General features: G+C 44.4%; 1 protein-coding gene across 9 annotated transcripts in view; it reads right to left on the bottom strand.

Annotated features, from left to right (window-relative positions):
- rbfox3b (RNA binding fox-1 homolog 3b) overlaps positions 1–16186 on the bottom strand; it is a 448440-nt gene that overhangs the window by 202414 nt on the left and 229840 nt on the right. For all 9 annotated transcript variants that reach the window (XM_035912565.2, XM_035912571.2, XM_035912566.2 and 6 more), the window contains one exon: positions 13284–13377. In XM_035912565.2, the coding sequence (XP_035768458.1) occupies positions 13284–13305 (22 nt within the window). In that variant the 5' untranslated portion in view covers positions 13306–13377. The remainder of the gene's footprint in view (positions 1–13283; positions 13378–16186) is intronic.

The following is a 16186-nucleotide window of genomic DNA, read 5'->3' as shown; positions in this document are numbered from 1 at the left end:
AAGCAGTTTTGGATACTGCGGTAGAAACGGGCTCGGCTTTCCATCGCATAAGCGCCACGCGCTTGACTTTCTGCGAGCCCTTCGGTAACCCCGTGCAATTTCAAAACTCTGATCAACCCTCAGCTTATCGAGAAGCACTCGCAGCTAAAACGTGTGACGCCGATGCAGATGTGCCAGTGATCCTCGCTCAAAAGGATGAGTGGGAGAGCAAATTTCACTGCGGAGCGTGCACAAAGACAAAGAGATCAGCGATAAGACAGAGAAGTGCACCCATATCGACTGCTGTCAGTTAGGAGCATGTTAAGGAGTGTATTAAGGATTAGAGGGGATTAGTCATATCAGATCACTAGAGGGTTATCAGTGGTCGCAGCTCCACAATGAAGAGCTCCCGGCCACTCCAAAACATGCAGCATGCCGTCCTCTTACAAGTCTTAATATTAACCCATTAAGCCGGACGATTTACGAGTTTGGAAAAACAATTAAGGCCGTGATTTTTATTAGGAGCTTGATTGAGTGCCTCCTCCCCGGTGTCTCGACATTACCAAAGTTTACCCCCTCCAGAGAACAGGGGCCCGCTCCAAATATTACCGTGATTTAAGATGCAAAACCAACACACATTAAAACGGCTCAGAGCTTATTCCATGCTCGCTTCCACACAAAACCAATTTAGTTTCCATTGATCGCTTTTCAAGCAATTAGATTTCCATTGATGGAAAAAGTAGAGGCTGCTTGTATGAGACGGGGAGGGTCAGCGGTTGGGCACTGTGATTTGCACGTTTATTCAGGCCGTTTGACCACCTCCTCTAACCTCTGACAGATCCCTGGCTCCCCTCCCTCCTTCCTTCCCCCTCTACCCCTTCCTCATCCCCACCTTCCGGACAACAAATAATTCAGCCAGCATGAAAAAATGCCTGGCGTCAGATTATATATCCGTCTTTATTTCCGATATTGCCTCTTTGTTTCTGCAAACTTGGCTGATTTTCTAAATTGTGGAGTATTGACTGTTTCAGAGCCTGACCAAGCGAGTCTGATGTAACACATTGGAGGTAATGATATCCCAGCGACGGGAGAGGCAGTGGCTGGGGCAGCACTGGACGATGGCCAGGCCCTGTAACCATTAGTCTCCTCGGGAGCCGGAGTCTGTTCCGTTCCAGCGTGGCAGGGGCTCGCCATCAGCACAAACGGTAACCCAACTCAACCAGTGAAACCACCAGAACCCCTCCCGTGTGCCCACCACAGACAGAGATGCCATCGGGAATCGCACGGCCAAGGTCATTCCTCATCTTTCTGCAAAAATCTACGACATGCTTAATCCTAAACTGCCGCCCGGCCGACCAACCGCTTTTAAAAGTGAACGATTACATATTCAAAATCCACCGCAGAGGTTAAAGGGTGAAAAGTAGATTCAAGGTATAAAATAGGAACACTGAATGCCATTAATGTGAAAGTAGGGAGTAATTCCCAGCATGCTCCCTGAGGAAATCCACCTATCGCCAAAGCCCGGGGATTTTGACAAATGCCTTTCTCAACACCAGCAAAGGAGACAAATGTTACATTTAAACAGAAATACTTAATTTCCGCTTTTGGTGACTTGCAGCAGATATCATTAATCAACAGAGGCCTACCACGCTCAGTGAGCCTGCTAAGAACCAGATGATCGCCTTCTCCCACTCAATCCATCAAGTATGATTGGAGAAAGAAAAGGTTCAAAAATTTTGAGTTGCACCCACGCAGGAAGAGTAATTACCCTTGTGCCAGTCGCCGAGGTGTTCCTGTGACACCTCGACCCTCTGTTTATCATGCGCCAGATTACTCACGGGGGTGTCGGTGCGGCGTGACAGAACCGGCACCTGCGCGTACGTTCCCCTCGCTCGCCGCGCCCCAGGGAGACGAACGTGACGTACGAGTGTCATATTACAACTTTTCACGAGGAAACTTATTTTGGGATCCGGAAAAACACAAAGCGTGTAGAGAAGACGCCAAAATCCGGAATTTGAAGGATGGCATCTGCTTTCCGTCATTAAAGACCAATCTGTTGATTTTTGTCATTATCTTGCAACGTCACATCAACCAATCGTTGTGCCTCGAGCATATTACTCACTGTCTACTTTAGGATGATATGCATTGAAGCAGATTTTTTATAAAGTGCTACGTGCAGCATTTTGAACATTAATGCATCTTTGTCAAAATAATTGTGATACATTTGTTTACCTCACCATTACGCCCCGTGCCTCTAAAAGGGTTTGTGGTTCTAAAAGTTAAAACCGCAGTGCTCCCCAGTGCTGTTTGCAAAGCGTCGGGCTTTTTTCTTAACTCTTAACGGTAATTGATTAATCAAGCTCTGTGACTAGGAATGCAACTCTCGCCTCCCTGTTTGCATAACTGTTTAATAGTTAAAGTATAATAAATTAAGATACTGGAAAAATATTACATTTACAAACAAATTATGGTCTGTCAAGAAATAAAAACACTGATGTAGGTGGGGAAATACCTGTACTCTGACAGCTCTCCGGGGAAATTTACAGTGGTATAATAAAAATGGTAAATTTCCACAGCATTAATTCCAGCAGTGTGGGATTCTCACCACTCTGCTGCTCGGAGTTGCTGTTTTGAACATACCTCGTCCTACTCGCTATCTAATCAACACTGCAGATAAAAGTACAAATAAAATACTTCCTGTGTATTCCTGTTCAGCGAGAGCTGGCGCGGAGAAATAGGTGTTAAAAAATAAAGCCGAAACGAAGATAAGAACAAAAAAAATAATAAGATGTATATCTGCCAACGGAGTAAACTGTGGTGAGGAATTTCAAACGTGTACTAGTGAAATCGTCGCCATGCAGACTACGCTATGTGAACAGTATAGGTGGAACATACAAAAGCTTCAGCCCACATTGTAAAACATTAAAGAGACCTAATTCAATAAATTACCTATAAATATTTAGTGCAATGCAAACACACGTTATACTGCATGTATAAATGTGGGAGCTCTCAGCTTACATGTCTGTAACAGCATCTCAAAGCTTTTCTGCTTCATAAAGAAACTTTTTGTGGTAAGCAGATTTCCCCCGAATCTAAGCTCAGTGGCACACAGTTCAGGCTCATCGTTTCACCAAAATATACAAAATTCTGTGTTAGGACAACATTGTTTAAGCTGATGTTAATATCATTTAATGACTTTAATGCAAATGAGTTTTATTTCCTGCTCCAGGAAGCCGCTGTTTACTGTACACTCAATTAAATCCTCATCATACCAGGACAGCTTATGTATGCTTTTGTTAATAGAAGGTTAAGATGAAAATGGGGACAAAACACTAATGAGCTGTTGATTATGCACCAGACTCATATTCAGTAGGAAACAATGTATGGTTGAAATGCATGTCGCACCAAAACTAGGACTTTTTTTTATTGTTTTAAATACATTTTTTTTGTGTTTTCCAGAGTCGCAAATAATTGGAAACACATAAATAAATGATACATGCACCAATTTTCTCAGGCACAGCCGTCTGTTTTTAGTAATATCAGCTACTTACATTTAACCCTTTAAAGCCAGTCGGAGCAGACACGCTCCGTTTTGCGTTACTATTTTTAAATCCCTGTAGAACCGGAACCACGTAAGCTAGCGCAATAATTTTTTTTGCATATGAAACCGGAGGAGTTGCACTTACATCTTATGCCATCAGCTTGCCCTATGTCCTGGTTTCCTTCCACATATAGCTTTGCAAAAATTGCATAAAAAGCGCTTGCAGCAACAAAAACATAATATTCCAGAAACACGCTTTGCCGATCCGATCAGCTGTTTGTAACACTTCCCACATTGAAACAGACGTCAGCGCGAACGATCACATGTCCTGCCCGAAACCGGAAGTGACATCATTTTCATGTAAAATGTAGTTTTTTACTTGTAGGCCTTAAAAGCCTATACTGGTGTTTTTATAAATCATGTTTGACTTTTCTGAATAGTTTCTGGGATGCTTAGAACTCAAATTGCACTGCTGGAAATAGTTTATTTTGATGCACATGCTGTTTTTTTTGCAAATTTGCATCATAGGATTGTATATAAAAATTGCTGTATCTCAAAAATAAAACTATGAAGACACTCAAAATAAATTTCCTTTTTTGTATTTAAAGTTTTGAGGGATAAGCCTCTTAAATTTCTCCAAGTAGAAATATATGTAAAAAAACAAAAACGATTTTCAATTTTTTTGTAGTTTATTGCACTTTTTTGCAATTAATGTAATTACTATGGACTTAATGTATGCATATTATTAAAATATGGGCTATAACAGTTGTATTGATGTATATCAACTTGAAATGCTCCCAAAAATGGCACTACAACATGTAAGCTCTGGCGGACTTGGTTCTATGGTAGGTCTTAAAGGGTTAAGGTGGTAATACCTCAGTATAGGTCTGCTGAAGGGAAAGTTTACCCAAAATCCCCCTGACCTGTGGTGGTATCTATCCATCTCGGCTGTGAAGACATCCATGTTCTCTTTTATGTTTACTTTCATTAATTTCAAGATAAGGCAGAAATGACAGCTTAAAATCTGCTACATATACTCCTATAGGCCAAAAGAAAATCCTGTGACCTCCCCCTTTTTGTGCACTGTATAAAAAAAAAGAGCAGAGAATGGATTTTCGGTAAAACGGCAAAGCGGATTTGTTAAAATAAAAGATAAACAAACTTTGCGTTTCATTTAAAATGGCAGAACATGAGGAAAGAGGCAATAACAGTAAAGCAAACAGGCTACTGCCTTTGCACCTCTGCTTCTTGCCTCCCTAGTGATACATGCCAGAGATAACAGCTTAATTTCAACCTCAGCACTTTTACTGCACTGTCCAAGGCATTCACTGCATCAATGTATCAATGTAGCGCCATGCTAGTCACTCTCCACTGCGACAACTCACAATTTTTCTATGATGGAAGCTTTCAGAAAAGTGCCACGATTTAGCTCACACACCAGCCGCCCTCCTCTGATGGCTTTGGTCTTTGGAGACTCTGCTGGCTGTTTGTTTCTCTGAGAACAGGTCACAGGGCAGACTTTTGATTGAATCCCCCACACTGTGACGAGTGAAGGGGGCGGAATCGTTCTTGATTTTGCTGCAGAAGCTCTTCCCTCTGCAAAACATTTCCTCCTTCACTTTGAAAAGCAGGTGCTGAAGCCACTTCAACACTGAGAGGGAAAAAAAATAACAACAGAACAAAACACACACACACACACAGTATCTTGTTTTCATATCTTTGTGGGGACATCTAATTGGCATAATGCTTTCCCTAACCGCTTACCCTAAACCTAACGTAACCTATTTATAACCCTATAACACAAAACCCCCATTATGAGTCCAAAAAATGCCTTTAACTTGTGGGGACCAGGATTTTGTCCCCACAGGCCTGTTGGTCCCCACAAGCATGGTAAACAGTCAATGTTTGGACCCCACAAAGATATGTAAACACGTTCAAACACACACATCAAAGAAGCTGAAGACTCTTTATGTGAAGAGCTCCAGTGTAGAAGAGGAAATGCTTCGCACTTTTTTCCCCCACATTTAATGACCAAGATCAGATCTACAAAATGACATATCATGTACTTCAATCTAGGAAGAATGAATGGAAAATGTTATTATATACACTTCAGCGAAAATGTTTCAGTTCTGAGTGAAATCATGAATGTTAGGCAGCCGACTTCAAGGGTTTCGTTTTTTCTGAAATTTGAATCGATACTGAAAAAACAGAAACAAAGAAACTACATTACACCTGTTTTTGGGCCACGCTGGTGTTGTTCATTTGGAGCGCTGCTACGTTCTGAGCCGTGGCTTCACCAAACCGGGCCTAAATACATCACGTCCCGCGCAAATCCTCAATTCGCTTCCTCGTGCATCCGGTGCAGCAGGAGACTCCGTGCCATGCTGGCCGGGATTTCCTCCGAATGCCCAGCTTTGCGGAGAACTGACCCCGCGTGGCACCGGCGACATGGCGGGCATGCCGGACTGTGATTAATGCTGACATAAGATGCACCCTGGCTGCCTGGGGTGTTAAGGCCACCGTGGAAGAGGAGATCCACCTTGTCGGTGCGTCATGTTGAGATAGCGGCCGCATCGCACACCGCCTCCGTCTGCAGGGGGCTGCAAAGGCCAGCGCTTAAAAGGGCAAACATGAATTGAATAGAGAATATGCTTTGTAGCACTTTTTTTGTCCTCCCATTGAAAAATATTTGCTTACAGCAGCTGGATTGTTGTGAAATAGCAGGGTGCTATCTCAAAAACAGGAACACTTTCTTTTAAGCATCCATATATACGTATGACTAGACATGACGAGCTCTTTTCAGCACTCCCCACGTTTGCAGCACTTTGCTCATGCATCTTCACACGAGTAATGATTTAGCAACTTAAAAGTAACACAGCCATCTATAGCCTCTCACACAGAGACAGCTCTGTGCAGGCATGTCTCCTGTTATCCATAGGGAGGGCAGAATGAAATGTGCTTTTTATCACGTGTCGTGAACGCTCCTCATGCCTTCCCTACCCCCTTTCATTCATATCCATGTTGAACCTCCCGTCAAAAAAATATTGGCAAATGTTGTAATTACGTGCCGAGGATCGGCGCCTCACATGGCTCGAGGCTGGGCGCAGTCCTGGGCCTGATATTTCAGCTTTATCATATTTTAGTTTTATTTGAGGACGGTGGCAGCACCGTGCCTCCAGTCAGCCATAATTGAAATGAGGGAAGGAAGATGTAGAGGCTGTGTGCCCCACTCCTTGTAATCAAGCCCTTAGTCCTGTGTGCTTCACCATTTTTCAAAGTGAAATATCCTCACAATCTTTATAGTAATACGCAGCGAATCCTCTTCATGCCTTAGCCCGTGGGTAATTAGGCATGAGAAAGTGTACTTTTTACATGCAGAGGAGCCGTGTGTTAGGAATGCCACAAACAGGGCCCGGGATGCTGCGAGTCCACCGAAGGTATCCGATTAAATTCAGGATAACGCACGTAACAACGTAACAGCTGCTTTGTAACTAATTTATTGTGCTTTTAGCAGCAGGCGTGAGATCAGTATTCAACGAGCGATCCTATCTGTTTTCCCACATTCACTGTGTGGGTTGCATGTGGGGCTCATGTGCTCGCAGCCGGATAGTGAAAAAGTGAAGCCGGGGGACTGATGGAGAAGTTGATGTATGATCCCTGGTGGCTGAGCTTGTTTGAAGCGTGGAGCCGGGCAGGTGATTCGGAGGCGCCGGCTCTTTAAACAGCGTAATGAGCCAGAGAGGATGCCCCCCCCACCCCAAAGACACACATACACACACACAGCAGACGCCCCTCCTTCTCCCTCCATTATATCAGAATGTTATGAAGAGATTTGAATTTTTAGGAAATTCGGTTTCTGCATCCTGTTCATTTAAAGCTCCAGTGATCAGTTATTAGCAATTAAAATCAATCAGTATGAAAGGAAGTAGGTCCTCCAGCATGACGGACCCACAGCTGTCACCACCCCCCCGACTTTTAGCCTCTTTTAGCCCCTCGTTTCGTTCAGTCTCCTTGTTAGTCGACTGACAATACATTGGAGCCACGTGTCAGTCGGTTTGCTGTGGAGTTTTTCTGCCCCCTAATGAAGAAAGTAGAAAAAAATCAGTTATTTCAGCTTTAAGTTCTGTGTCAATATTAAAGATAAAAAGGCCTAATACACAAAAAGACCCATGCACGATATATGAAAGGAGTGAGAAACGGCTCCTTTATTTCTACAGACGCGGGCGCTCCGCTCCAGGTGAATGTGGCGTGATCAATTTTTGCATATTTATGAATATGATAAATATGATATCGATTTCACCCGCCCTACCCTCGCCTTATATTCCACTTACATTGCAGGTTTCATACAGATTAGATCCTTAGAGGGTCTTGTAACACTGCTCTCTACAAGGGCAGCGGCGCACTCCCACCAGTGTCTGATGACACTCTAACAGGTAAGTACACGGGAAACGGGGTGGAGGGGGCGGTGTCGCGGCGTGGGCACAGAGCAAGACAATATGAAAGGCGCTACACGTTTAGATAAAACGAAACAAAGGCCGAGTGAAACTGGTCCTCGTGTACAATTTACCGCGCGTCTCTTCGCAAACACATTTCCTGCAATGCTGAACATCACGGCGGCTTCGGCTCGGGGAAGAAACAAAGGCGAGGGGGCACGCCGAGGAGAGGCTACGAGGCTTCTATGCGGCGTTTCATTGCCGCTGATAATATATAAATGCATGCACACATGGATGCTGCTCGTAAATGAATAAACACATACATCAATTTCAAAATCCAACACATTTGAATTTCAAATGCAGCGCTGCCTTTCTCTCTCTCTCCCTCTCGTTTTTTACGATATGTCTCATTTCTCTTGTGGAGATATAAAAGGAGAGGGCTGAGAGGGAGAAATTAGAGGGGTGGGAGAACAAATGCTGTATGGAATTTGAGATTATGTATTTGGTTTGTGTGTTTCCCTCCTGTTTAAATCAAACATGTGGGGGCCGCGTAGCCCTGGGCTTGTTGCTGGTGACAGTTTCAGTGTTTCTAGACTTCTCTCCTCCCCCTTTTCAGCAGCAGTCCTGAATTGAGAAGCGGGGTGGAACGGGGTGTGGGCTTCTGGCGGAGGGTGAATTAAATAGTCACTCTCTCTCTCTCTCTCTCTCTCTCACTCTCCCCCCTTGCACTTTCTCTTTTTTTCAGTGGCGTTTAAAATCAATTCATTCAGTGGACTGCTGACACAGCCCGGCCCAGAGAGCCCAGGATTTATGGCTCCCTCTAATGGGCATGCTCTGAACCAAAGCCCTGCCGTCAGCACAATCCTGCCAGCCACCCATCCGCCCCGCTCCCTCACTCCATCTACCTTTTAAAGATGCAGGCATCCCTCCTCTTCCTTCCTCTGCTCCTCCTCCCCCCCTCCCCCTGCTCACATCGCCCCGATGCTGGCGGCAAAGAGGCCCTGCGAGCGCGCTCGGGATCCAACAAATTTATAACACGACGCAAACAACGGCATCTTCATTTCGTAACACTGGGGTGTTAAATGCCTTCTCTTTGTGCTTCACGGTGATTAATATCAGAGGAGTTTCTCTTCCAACAAGTGGTGCTTTCCAGAGCGGTGAATAATACCTTGCTAACTATTATTAGACATCTATTAATATCTGCAGTAGTTCCCATAGCAGCATTTTATTTATTTATTTATTTTTGGATAAACAGGAGCACATATTTTTATGTAATGCAGGCAGACATTTGGTGTGGTGATGACCGAGGAGCGCTGTGATTACTCACCGTAAAAGCAGAGGATTTCTATTCCTCCAAAAGGAAGAAGATATAAACATGTTCAGCCTCATTCTTTTCCTCCTTCTAATCATTAAAATCCAAGGAGATCTTTTCTAACAAGTGGTGGCTCCCAGAGCAGTATATAACGTCTCTGCATCCATTATCTCGTCTGACTAGTGGCACTACCTAAGGTCTTGTGAGTGTATATATATTCATGTATTCATAACCAAGTCTAGTCGTGTCACAGGATCTGAAACAATTTATGGCGCGGAGAAGAAAAAAAACATGATTGAAAACACTCGCCTGTGAACTCAGTCAGTGTAAAGGCATAAAAAAATGATCATGGCCCGAATTGCAATGACAACACCAAGTCGCTCCCGTGCGCTTGATTCGAGCGAGTTGGCCGGTCTCTCGGCGGGAGGCTGCGCGCCGCTGCTTTGTGTTTATTTCTATGACAGTATGTCTGCGCGCGCAAAATATGCCACGCCGCTCTTGACCCCATTATATCCTCAGGCAACGTGGCAATTTGCAGACAAATACAGACCTTAACTTCAGCCCCGGAGCCTGCAACTTACATCCTTCTCCATATTCCGGCTCGGCTCCCGCAGCCTGTCAAGGCGTTATGGGCCCTGAATTAGCCTCCCATTACAGCAAGGCTCCAGCTTCCCCCTAAAGTTAACCATAACTGACCATTTGCCGTGGCTTCATTATAAAGCCATGCATGTAAAATCGAGTCGTGGTCCCTGGCCGTCACATTCGATTTCAAAATACAATCCCCAGCTCCCCCTCTCGGAATCTCTGTCTTTCTCTCTTACTTAAGTTCAACCTTCTCCTTGTTTCATAAAATATGATCTGATTAAAATAGATTACACACCTTGTTAGCAGAGCGTTTCATATTTGATACAGTGTTGCTTTAAGATGGGCAACCTCCTTCATGATTCAAAGTGATTGTGGCCTTGTTCTCTGGCCTATTTGTTTAATAAGCTCTGCTACATCAGCGGGCCTTTTAAGTGAACACGCTCCCCTGCAGCAAAGGCATAAGATCAATACCCACACCTGTAAAAAAACACACAAGAAATATTTTAAAAAAGGAGGAATCGCGGCGGCCAAGGATTTTCTCCTTCTAAGGAGTGGGAGGCGAGATAATAAGCAGCAATCCTGACGGTATGAGAGGAAACCCAAAACAGGAAGCAGCTTTTATGTGCTGACCTGTAGGGAGAGCTACGGGTCAGCTGTGAAATATTCAGGCCCGATTAGCCCGACGCCGCTTAAACTAAAGCTTTCCGATCGTACGAGCTATGCAAATGGGATATTACAAACACAAAGAAGAAAGGCAGCGTCTTTGAGGGTAAATGAATTCATTATAATCCTCACCTCATCTGCTCACTGATGGAAGACTTCTCGTGTAATCGCTGATGGGGGGAAACCTTCCACTGTACCCGGGGAGCTCAGATGTGGGAATAATACCGGGTCGGATCGCCTTAAAATGAAAATAATACTCCCCCATTTACCGTGAACAAAGTCCATGTAAGAGGGTATAATGTAATACTGTGCTTGAGGAATGTAATTATCATTTAGTGGGTCCGTGAGCTGTGTTTGACAGGGCCTGAACTGCATGAAAAACTCATTTTCATTTTTCTTATTATATCATGATTATATAAACATTCTTAACCAGTGGCCACAGCAGCAGCAAATTATTGCAAATTAGCCCCATATTGCCAGTTTTTAGCGGAGGCAAATGAACAAGCACTACAACTCCAGTGTTTATTCCATAAATCAGCCGAACGCAGCACCTGTTGAGAATGTAAATAGCTGAGGCTATTTGATTAAACTTGCATCAAAACATTTGAAGAGCTCTGCTCGTTTTTGGGGCTGTTTATCCCTCTTGTTTTCATCTCCACGTTAAGTTTGTTCTCTCCGCCCACGCCCGCTGCAAGCCGAGTTTCGATGGGCGGTGATGGGGGAGACATAACACCCACCAGCTATACGTGGGGTCACGGGAGGTCTGTCATTACCGAGCCACAGTGGTGATCACGGCAATAATATAGAACTATAACCGAGCAATTAGACTAATGGAAAACGTCCCTATTTCTCCCGGTGTGCTGCAGCGAGACGCGCCGCATGCCCCGCGGGCCCCCCGCCGAGATGAGGCTGGAGATATGAAGTGGAGAGGAGGTAATGGCTGGGGCCCATTGATCCTCGCTGCCACCTGCTATATGGCTCCGCAGAGGACGGGCGAGGAAGCTGAGAGCTTCATCTGGGGAGAGATCACACCGACTCCTGGGCTCTCAGGCATATGGATAAGAGTCTTTTTCTAGTCTTCCGCTACTTAACCAGCGCACATCAGCACAATATGGCCGGATAGGGTAGAGTAGGACGCGCATACATACAGCCTTTATCGCAGTGAGAGAGCTTTCACACCGAAAGGGCGTGAAGCCGTTTCCTCAAACTCTGGAGTGTTTCGCCCCTGGAGTGAAGAAAGGTGACAACCGCTGAAATAAAAACCACAATAAGTGGCAAAGGTCTCGCTCTCCTTTTCTTTTTTGTCTGCACGCAGACGAGTTGTTGCTGCGCTGTAAAGTCACAAAATCGTAACACGAATTCCAGCGCTTGTAATGTGATGGAGATGCAGAGGATGCCTGTAGCGCTCGCCTCCAAATACGAGGTGTTAAAAAGCCAAAAAAGCTGGAGTCGGGTACCAAAACAGGTTTTCTCTCTTAACTGTCACAAAGGTAATTTCTTTTAATTAAAGTTAGGAAATAGGCTGCTAACACACTGCACCCAATCACAGTTTGCTTTGCCTCACCTTCAGCACCTGACGCCACCGAACTGGACCTCTCGACAGCCTTTGCTGCGTCGGTGCCTTTGGGAGAGGTTTTATTGGAATGTGACGCCGACTTCTGTCTCCGAAAGGCAGCGACAAAGGCTCGGTGATGTGACAGTGGCTTCATCTATCTTTTATATACAGCCTATTATATTTGTATATAGTATGATCGCTCAGAGAGAAAGTCAGATGAAAGAGAAGCTCTTACTTTTTTCTCTCCCGCTGTGCACCACTCCGACATGCTGTTCATTTACCCGACGGACACAGCAGAGAGACGGAGAGAGCCGTTCCCGTGCAAGGTGAGCGAGACGTTGTTGTGAAGCGGGAGGACGCTGTGCAGATTTGCTTTGCTAGGTCTTGCAAGTAGGAGCTAAATCTCTAAAGTTACAAAGTTAGCGACAGCTGTGAGCGAGAGGGGCGTCGGGCGGATGGGCTGAGATGGTTTATAAACGAAAAACAAATACCTACAATATTAATAAATGCCCTAATTCAAACTGACTGGTCAGGATTGCCATAGCAGACAGAGTGGCCTTAAACAGGGACTTGTGACCCCCACCCAAGCTGGACTTTAATGCTGTACCACCCTGTGAAACATGTCATTGCGCTCCCTGGTTGAATTTGAAGTGTGCTGCTTCCCTGAACATCCCCAGCTGCAGAGTGTGTGTGCTCTGATACACATGAAACCACATGCATGACCTACGTCACAGACCTGTGACAGCCCCCGGAGTACGTGCATACATCACCGGGGCGATGTGAGCAGCTGTATCACTGGAGAGGTAATCCCAGTCCCTCTTCTCTGTCGCTTCACTTTAGTAAAGTGTGTTTTTAATCTAACTGAACCTACCATCAGTAAGACATCAGAATAAGATGCTTTAAAAAATCTCATAATGAAAATAAAGCACTGAAAGTGTTTTTTTTTCCTTTGGATAATTTTTGAAGACAATTTTTTAAAAATCTGGTTTCGATCTTTTAGCCTGTGAAGCTAAAAACAGGAGGAAAAAATCCAAAACTATTCAACGAATGTGCAGCATGTTCACAACTTAAACCTCTGCTCAGGAAAAGCTGTGGATAAATTACCTCAGTGTAAACGCCACTTGGCTATAAGATAAGATTAAAAAAAAAAAGTCAACCAGAACACAACAGACCAACAGGAGGGGGGTTCTGAAGGGGGTTAGTTAAGAGTCTGACCTGCCCAGCTGGGGGTCTCCATGTACAGGTGAAGCCGGTCGGCCTGGAGCTGGGTCACTCGACTCGCTGCTGTTGGCACAGGTGCTGATGAATCCTGAAAATGGAGAAGAGAGGAAAGCTCCCATTAGAAAACAGAGTGCAGCGGCGAGACGAGGTGATTCATTTAATTATGCGCTAATGAAACAGGGAACAGAATTCAGCCTTCTACTTTTACTACTTCATACTAAAGCTGCCACAATATCACACTTTTGCTTCACGGTGATCAAACATTTCACAATAACAACATCAGTGTGACACGTGCAGAAAATCTGAAAGAAATCACGTTTCTAACAGCAGATTTTCATCCAAAATCCAAAAATATATCTTAAACATGAAGCCATGTTTCAGGTTAGTCCTAACATGACATGTGGAAGAAGACAGGTGTGCTACAAACACCTCAGCGATTTTAACTTCACCCATATGTCGACTACACCTGATGTACAGTGAAGAAAGACTTTTGGCTGGTAATATTTAGAGACTTTCACCTTTTTTAGATAACATAATGGAAAAATTCACAGGGAAATACTTTTTTCTTCAGGCCTGTAGAGCTGGATGGTTCTCACTGTGTGATGCTCAAAGAAAAAAAAAAAAATCCTTTGAAAACCTCAGCAGCATTACTTTTTTTCCCAAAATCTACAAACCCTGTTGGGAGCAGTTTCACGCAGGAACTATTTTTTTTCTACCCAACTACACCCCCCCAGCCATATTACTGTGCAGAAGGGGGCGTGCATTTAGCAGCGAGTCCAGGCTTGCACTTCTAACAGAATGTCAGGATGCAGAGTGGTGCACACCTTGATTTAGCAGCAGTGGAAACTAGCTGAACCCTTCATTTAGTTGCTGAATGCAACCAGTAAATAGTTCCTGCATGAAACGCCTCACAAATTTTTACCAAGCAGCTCAGTTTCATGTTCGTTTTTGGTGCAAAATCAGGCCAGCGCCATCAGGCTCTATTATAACCTTTCTACAGCCTCCAAAACAAGCTAGATGCATATATGCTACTGCAACTGAACTGTCCCTTTAACGGATAGTTAAAGCGACGTCTAGTTAGATGAGAAGTGATTAGTTTGGCTCTATGAAGGCTTAAATAAGCACCAAATCCTAGTAACACCTTAAAATAACTAATAAATAAGGAGCATTTTATTTCTTTGACACATTCGCACAACTTCCACATAAAGACAATGATGTGTAGTTGTAGGGGCGTGAGCCGCTGGAGCCGTTTCTTGACATTTCGTCCTGCTGCGTAGCATCTCCAGCTAGCATGAGGTGCCAGATACAGTGAGGAAGTGCAAGTTTTTGTTTAGTCTCTTCACAGGTGCAGTGGCACCAAACTTGACAACCTCACTGAAAACAACAAGACTTCCAGCTGTTGCTCACCAGGAAGTAGTTATAGTGAAATCCATTTAAGTCGAGGTTTCTAAAGACATCTCCTGTCACTCGTAATAAGTTGCGATGATGGCGGAAAGTAGCACTCTGAATTTAGCGATCAAAAAAAACAATGTCGCAATTACACCGAGTACGTTTGGTGCATCGTTTGCAGAGCTGGTATTAATCACTGGCGCTCGATGCTGTCAGACGTTACATCCCGTGTGTGTGAGATGCAGAGCCAATACACAAAGCATATATATCTGAATGTTCCTGCATGTTTGTGCCTCAGTGGGTGACTGTTCTCATGCAGCAGGAGGTTTTTCTGCTGACTTGTGTATCTTCGCAGGCCTCTGGTTGGCTGTTGCCCAGAAGCCCAGCCGGTGAACCGCAGAGAAACCGCATTGATTTCATCCCAGCAGAAATCCCTTCTCCTGGTTCCCGCCTCCCTACCCCGCCCAGCACCTGATTAAGCATTTGCAGGGAGCCATGCCAACACAATTTGTCATTTATCAAAAGTAATTAAAAGCAATTTCTTTTCTCTTGTTGATTGGGAATTGACTAATTGTTGAGTCAGTGAAAACGGGGGAATAAATAAAACAGGGAAGGATGAATTTTACATAAACTCGGAGGAAAACATAAACGCTGTAAAACGAGGGCCAGACATCTGGCTCTGTGATTTCTCTCTACATGATTATGGCTGCAAAACCGAAACAGTTGTTTAGCGCATTCAGATATACAGCCCATAGGCAGTAAATAATATATTAGAAACAGCATATTGACTAGCTGACTTAAAAGGGTGTTTTCACTTCATGTTGTGTGAACACAAGAGTGGGAGGAAAATACAAACACTGGTTGGTTATTTGTTAACAGGAAAAAAATGAAAAACGCTGCTCCCACTTGTGCCAAAAGAGATATTTGAGCCGGTAAATACCAACATCTCAGTCTTGGAGAACCCCCCAACCCCCCACCCGCCAAAAAAAGGGACGACACACAAGGTGGAGAGAGGCTGGAGCCATCCCACAGCAGAGGTTACAGTACATCTATCCAATGAAACCAAGCAATACCGTTTCAACATTATCGGTAACAACCTCTGAATGCACCATTACCTTCTATAAGGGCAGAATGAAATGTCAGAATTGATTCGAGAGGGGAGGGTTGAGATATAAGTGGGCAGCTAAGGTGGCCATTTTGTTTCAGCGGCCCTATTCGGTGTCCCTGGATCATTAGCGGACGGTAAGAAAGAGCTGGAAGAACATGAAGGAGGTGTGGGTGGCCATCGCACGCATCTCTGGTGACAGCATATGAAAAAGCAACCAAAAACAAACACACACACACACACACTGACATGGCAGGAATCAAAGGGGGAAAAAACAGGCACGAGCGGAATCGCTGGGAGTCGTTTAAAATTTCGCACCACTTTGTAAATAACTTTAACTGCACAAATACCTGGTTTCGCTCCGGGAGGATGAAAATTTTTTCCAGCCAACAATTTATTCCCT

Source organism: Neolamprologus brichardi, chromosome 4 (assembly GCF_056152115.1).
Source record: "Neolamprologus brichardi isolate AB-2024 chromosome 4, ASM5615211v1, whole genome shotgun sequence".
NCBI classification, from domain to species: Eukaryota; Metazoa; Chordata; class Actinopteri; order Cichliformes; family Cichlidae; genus Neolamprologus; species Neolamprologus brichardi.
The sequence above is the reverse complement of the archived record's forward strand: the minus strand, read 5'-3'. Positions and strand labels throughout refer to the sequence as shown.